Genomic DNA, 7,066 nt, shown 5'->3' on the forward strand with positions numbered 1-7,066 from the left:
TCCAGGCCCGGGGCAACACTGCCCCCTAATGGTTCAGGCATGGAGGTGTATCTGGGAGAGATGACGTAAGGCCACAAGGTGTAAATGGGTTTAATTGTAAGCACATGGATCATTCATTCACTCTATTTTGGGTTTTGTTCCATGAAACAGCAGTAAATCACACATAATTAAAAGGTCAATTCAGCCCAAATTAGATATGGTAAAAGTAGAAATCTGGTGCTTACTTTGAACACAGGCTATAAGTCATGCATTATGTATCGCTGAGGCAGGGAAAACAGACTTTTATGGGGGCTTGGGAGAATAGTTAAATGTCCCCTTGTAATGGCCGGCACTACTTCGGAAGGAAAAATCTGTGTAAATATAGATAAAAAGTTGGAAAGAGCATGTAGGACATTTTAAGGGTGTATTTGATTTGCAAGGCAAATAGATTTCCAATTTACCAACCCAATTTAAAGCTATTGATGCTGAAGCAATAACATTTGGTCATTGCACAGGGAGGGAAAGATGTTACCAGAGTGCCCGAAGGCAGCTCTGCTCGAGGCAGATCCCGCTCTCTAACAACCCCCAGTAGGCAGAGAGCAGCGGAGATGCAGGAAGATTTATCCAACCAGGAAACACTGGAGCCTAATGCAGACATAAGCAAGATCCCGCTGACCTTATTACTGCTGTGGCCGTCTGGAACTCCCAGTATGTCACAGCTGTCATGAAACTTACATAATGGATTTTTACTTCAACACGTACGTGAGGACTGAAAACAATGCAGCAGAACTTGGAAACAACAGCTAACATTGCAGGGATGGCAGCTATTAGCTGGGAACGTTTAGTGGAACTACTTTTCAAGGAACTAAAAGGTTCCTTAAGCCCATTGTTGTCTGCTTTCCCACCGTGGTCTAAAGACCTGCAAAGATTAGGCAAATTGGTCCGCTGACATATGAAAAAGCAACATGAAAAAATAAACGGTTTTGTCTCACTGCGATGGATTTACTGATGCATAAATTTACTGACGCACTTTGGGTGTAGGCTAATAAATAAAATGTAGGGGAGGAAAATGAAAAAATGAAAAGAGCGTTGGTCTCCACAGTAAATCATCTGTTGAGTGTTTGATGGTTATTTATTTGTGCTTTAGAACGTAACCGCCGTGAAACAATCAGAAAATAACTTTTCTTTCTCTCATTCACCGCCGCGCTGTCTCCCTCTTCTAACGTTACCGCTCGTCCTTGCAATCTCTCGCTCTCTTTTTCTCTCTGTCTTTTATGAGTCGGGACGAAAAAAGGCCCCATAAAATTTAGACCCTGGTCCCTGCAGTTGAAACGCAATGAGTTCCTCAAATGGTTCTTAGTTCCGGGGGGAAAGTTCCTGCGGTGGAAACGGGGCTATAGCAGCTTAAACTAGGTAGTTTTACCAATCTGTGCCAGTATGCTATATTTTAGTCTATAGAAATGGGAACATATTATTCTAAAAATGTTTTTCAGCTGGGAATTTGTAAACTGCAAAATGCGTGTCTGTTCACGGATGTTTCTTTGATGTGCATGGGTACACAGCAGGGGTTGTCCTTAGTCCTCTGTGTAGAGGGTGAATTAAAAATATCCTCAGCAGGACATAAACTGGTGGATGAAATCCCCCATAAGGCAAAGCAAAATGGTATATTCTCACTAAAGCTAGCAGCATATATAGGCGGAAATAGAACGCACACCACTGTGTCGGATTGTATGGTGCAAGGACTATAATGTGAAATAATTTGTCCTCACTGAATGCGGGTCACCTTTACTTAAGATTCTGTCATTCTGACACTTCATCCGTCTTTACTTGAGTAACACTGTTGCTTAAGGAAGAGGACTTCCGCTTTACTCAAAATCAACAACAAAATAGTCAGATAAGAGTACCTATAAATGTGTGAAGAATTGCAATGATTTCAGAAAGATTTATTTTCATAATGTGCAGTGTACTGTACAGTATGTCAAATATGATTATATTTTATCATTCACATCTCTCGACACCAAACCCATTTTCTCTTTTTCCCCATTTCTTTTGAAGCAGCTGCCAGGTAGGGGACCACATCCGTAAGAGTTAACAAATTACATATTTGCCCTTTGAGGACCCATCTGCTTTGTGTAGAAATAACATTTTCCTCACCCAGTCTCGCTGGTTGGCATTTCGGGTTCAGGGAACCACAGCAGTCAGGACTGGATTAATAATATGATTGAATGCCTGAGGTGAACCAAGGAATGGAAGGATAAAAGAAAATCAGAAATATGGAAATGGGATTTATTATCATCAGACTGTACTTGAACTGTTGACTGTAATCGGAGCTACGCTGCGGCCTGTTTGCCGGGTGATCAGACGAGTGGTTCTGCATACTGAACGGACTGGCAAACTGGTTTCATCCCACACTCTAAAAATAAATAAAATAACTCTCAACACCAGTGAGGTTTGCTTCAGAAACCAAATGACTGTTCATATCAAATTGAGCTTGGGTTTCTGTGCTTCTTCGGATTTCCTTGGACGCTGAAAATGAGATTTATTAGTCTGATTTCTAATGTTGAGTTATGTCCCCATTTCACAATTTGTGCCTCAAGCTTTAGAAAGTTTTATGTTTCCCCACTTCCTCTCCCCTTCATGTCTGAGAGGGACGATGTCTGGTGACCTTTGGGATGCGAGACAAAATTAAAGGGTCGGTTCACCCGGTTCACTTTTCTCACTTCATTTGTACCACTTTCTATCAAAGAAATTGTCCCTTTCAACTGTTGTCAGTGAGTTTCATTGAATATTCAGAGCACAAGGGACATTGTTTTTGGAAAGACAGTTTTTAAATGTTCATTGTTTTGAGCAGCACAAACAAACCATTACATTGGGGAGGTCGCAGAAGTTTCTGAGGATGATATTTTCAAATAAAACTGAAACTAAGTACATGCATAGATAACACTAGTGGTAACTGAGAAAATGTTTTTTCAGGATTTAGGTGAACTGACCTTTTATAGAAATCTGTCGATGATGTTGTAAGGCTTCAAGGAATCAAAATGTCCAACAATATTCAATAAATATAAAACTTGCTTTGATTATGTTGGCTAGCTTTCTAGCTGTGTGGTTGCAGATTGCAACCAACTGAGTACCCCTGCGCTCACTCCTCCCTTTCCAAGCTGAGGTAACGTGAGCCGCTGAGTGCAAAACCGTGGTAATGCCTTTCAACTCGGTCAGAGGCCATCCTTACCATAATAACACTACTTTAGGAGCAACGGAAGTCAGAGGGCGGATGGCGGTAACTTGGTTTTGCACTCTGCAGTTCACGTTATCGCAGTTTCGCAAGCTTGTCGTAAAAATGTAAAAATGTAAAAATGTAAAAGGCTCTCTCTAGATTGATTATACACTAATGAAAACATAGTTATGAATATTATATTCCATTTCTGCTAATAGATCCCCCCGAAATGTTACACACTATTCCTTTAACATTGCCAGAAAAGCTACTTCAGTTTTCAGTAGTTGGAGTGCTGCCTTTTTGGATAAAGATAGAATAAACTGCGTGCATTTAAATGTTCAGGATTAAAGACAGCTGGCTGGTTTTTGAAAGTTTCTGGTGTCTGACTGAGAGTTCTACCAGATGTTTAGAGCTGTCTGCTGACAGTGACAGCTACTGAAACCAAATAAGCGTGCGTCTTGCCACCTGCTTTTCACCCAGCTTGATATCTACTTGATGAGTTCTTGCCTCTGCGAGAAAAGCAGAATATTGTTATCCGGTTTATTCATAATATCCTCTTTAAATAGACAGCAGTTTAAAGATAGTTCTAAGCCCTATACACACTGATTCAGACTTCACAGCTCTGACTCTTTGCTGTTTATGCTATTAATGAAAGTTCGTAGGTTGTAGGATAGGCTTCCCTTAGGGCATTCAAAACCTTATAGTATTGATTCTTTGTGCTATTCATACAGTAATCTCAGTTGGCCCTCACCAGGCCTCATTTACTGTCTAGAGTTTCTTCAGGAGCATTCAAGGGCAGTGGACACATGATAGGTCTGTGTCTTCATCCTCCGCTTCATCTCTCTTATCATCTGACACACAGCCAGAGGGTAACAGCAATACACTGTGGTCCAGTCCTCACACACACTCCCCTGTGGATAAGCATGCGGACAGGCACACATGCAAACACACATAGAAGAAGCGCAGACACAACAGCGCAGCAGGAACACACCCAGAACCATCAGGTACAGTACATGTACATGAATACAGCAATTCACTCGCACAAATTAAAGTGAACCATTTTGTAAAGTCTACCTATTGGTGCATTCAAGGATGCTCCAACTTGCTATTGACAGATATGTTTTTGCACTTGAGTGCATACACTCACCCGTATCTTGTAGCGCTCCCTGATCCCAACTCGCATGGCAAAAGTGGATCCCGGCAGCAGAGGCATGCACAGACACTCGCCATACTGGTGAGCTAGACTCAGGTCCAAACAGCACGGCACCAGAGCCCCGAGGACACCTGCAAACACAATGTGTGTGTGAATGATGTGTGTTTGTTTGTAACAGACAAAAAAAAAAACTTTTAAACTTCTCTGTGAGATACGAGACTAAACTAAGAACAGAAAAATTATTAGAGCTGTCAAAGTTAACGCAATAATAAATGTTCCAAACTTGCGCTAAATTTTGGCGAGGAAAAACTGTCATGGCCATTTTCAAAGGTGTCCCTTGACCTCTGACCCTATGGGGGTCCCCTATGGGGAAAGTCATAGTCAAGTCATAGTCAAGTCAGCATACTGATGCACTGACAGCTGTTGTTGCCTGTTTCTGGACAATATTCGTCATTGTTCTGTGTTGTTAATTGATTTTTTATAATAAATATATAAATACAATTGCATAAAGCTGGCATATTTGCCCACTCCCATATTGATAAGTGTATTAAATACTTGACAAATCTCCCTTTAAGGTACATTTTGAACAGATATTAATCGAGATTAATCATGGACAATCATGCGATTAATCGCAATTCAATATTTTAATTGACAGCCCTAAAAGTTATTATTATTATTATTAAAGTTCTGGTGATTTCATACATGTAGTCTTGTCTCTGCAGACGTCAAACAGGCCGGTGCTCCAGTCTCCTCCCGTCTGCGTGATGGTGGTGATGGTTGTCGTGGTGACGCCGAGGCCGGGCTGTGTGAGTACTGGGTCTGTCACTGCAGGGCCATTGTCTGACCTCAAGTCATCTTCACTTCCTGCGGTGAAGCCCCCCACTTCCTCCTCTTCCTCTTCTAGAATCGCTGATACTGAGGCTTTGGTGACTGACAGCCTCGGTCTGAAATTAAATTTATTTGCGCATGTATCGGTCTTTGGATAGATGGTTGAGAAAGATGATGGCTTGTCAAGCGTCTAAGTGCAGGCTTAATATTAAAAGGGTCTTAAATTAGAAAAATACGCTTCCCTGTAAGCAGAAATTTAATTAATTTCATTCATTCAGCTAATTTCATTTTCCTAGAGCAACATGTTTTGTACTCAGCTGGCCTATGAAATTTTATCAGCATGCCACCACAATTACACTAATACCCCACTAACATTATCCCACCACTGGATGTGATACAGAATGTATTCTGGCATTCAAGTGATTAAGGCCTTCAGCAACACTTTAATCACTGCACATTTTAGTGAAGGCAAAATAAGTTAACGGTTTAGTACGCAGCAACAATAGATTTAAGAAATATTCCTGTTTAATTTGCATTATCATTTAGACATAAAAGAAGATGAAACAAAGCAGCAATAAAATAGCAGAATGAGATAAGTGAGCTGTTTGCTGTAATTCCATTGTGCTCAGTGTGCTGGTAGGGACAACAAAGCACTTACTGGTGTGTGACTGTCATCTCCTCCATGACTAGAAGCTCCTGGCATCCAGAGAGAGGGGTGAGGCGAGGAGAGGAGAGGAGAGGGTGAGCAGGGAGTCAGCAGGAATGAGGAGGTGGAGGGGGGCGCGGAGTGACACTTCCCCAGCGAGAGGGTGTGTGTCGGAGCAGATAAACCAGCAGTCGAATGGCTCGGCCAGAAGCTGTGTGACAGAGATAAGTCTTGTAGTTGTCTTCTGTCTGCGACTTTACTGCGCCCCTGCTAATACAGCAAATGCAGAGAGGGCAGATACACATCATGGTGCATGAACATGAACGAAAAAGAGAAATAATCAGATGTGAATGCATGCATACATGCATACACTCACACACACACACACACACACACACACACACACACACACACACACACACACACACACACACACACACACACACACACACACACACACACACACACACACACCGGCAGGTCAAAACAGGCTGAAATCCTGTAAGAAGCCTATTTAGCTCTGATTACTTGTAGAGTAAACATAGATACACTGTACATCTTAAATATGAGAAATTAAATAAAGTCAGACACATTTAAGTCAAAATTATGGATGTCAAACATGAGCTCAACACACATTAAATCAACTCTAAAAGTTTGACCCTTGACATTCATTGTTTGATGAATTCAAAAAGACTTACCCAGAAGACAGGAGCAGACTTACAGTGAAGAGCTGGGAAGTGAAAGATGCGTTTTAGAAGCAAAGAAATACCAGTGGTTCATATTTAAAGGGGGGGGTTGTCTGCATTTCCTGTGCTCTGACATTGACCTTTATACTTAGGCTGATGTACAGTGTGTGTGTGAGAGAGTGGGTGGGTGACAGAAAGAGAGAAGTGAGGGGAGCTGTACGTGGTGGAAGGACACGTAGTGCAACTATCGTGGGTTTGGAGGCTCAGACAGTTTTGTCGCTTTTCTAGCTTCCTTCTCAGGACGATGAAAATGTATTTAGTGGCATTAATTCTTAGCATCAAAAAAGGATTACAGTTTAATGGGATGTTTGAAACAAGAAATGAATGCTTTTTCTGAAAATTAAGCTGATTTGCATTTGATTATTGGCAGTTGTTTGACTAAATCATCCCTGGTGGAAAGTCGCTCTCTCCCAAAAGCCTTTGAAGCAGAGAAGCACAGAGCCAAACCCCTGGAGCAGCTCTGAAACTGAAAGATATGATTGCAAAGTCTATTCTGTGCA

At 41.6% G+C, this 7,066-nt stretch overlaps 1 protein-coding gene across 1 annotated transcript; it reads right to left on the bottom strand.

Moving 5' to 3' along the window:
* Positions 1-2,788: 2,788 nt before the first annotated feature.
* Positions 2,789-6,624, bottom strand: plac8l1 (PLAC8 like 1). Its single transcript, XM_074610916.1, has 6 exons — positions 6,519-6,624; positions 5,833-6,031; positions 5,049-5,290; positions 4,341-4,477; positions 3,344-4,104; positions 2,789-3,155 (listed from the first exon to the last, which is right to left on the bottom strand). Exons 2-5 carry the CDS (start codon positions 5,856-5,858, stop codon positions 3,973-3,975), a joined length of 537 nt encoding a protein of 178 aa, XP_074467017.1. The 5' UTR covers positions 5,859-6,031; positions 6,519-6,624; the 3' UTR covers positions 2,789-3,155; positions 3,344-3,972.
* Between the last annotated feature and the right edge of the window lie 442 nt (positions 6,625-7,066).

Source organism: Sebastes fasciatus, chromosome 16 (genome assembly GCF_043250625.1).
Source record: "Sebastes fasciatus isolate fSebFas1 chromosome 16, fSebFas1.pri, whole genome shotgun sequence".
NCBI lineage: Eukaryota > Metazoa > Chordata > Actinopteri > Perciformes > Sebastidae > Sebastes > Sebastes fasciatus.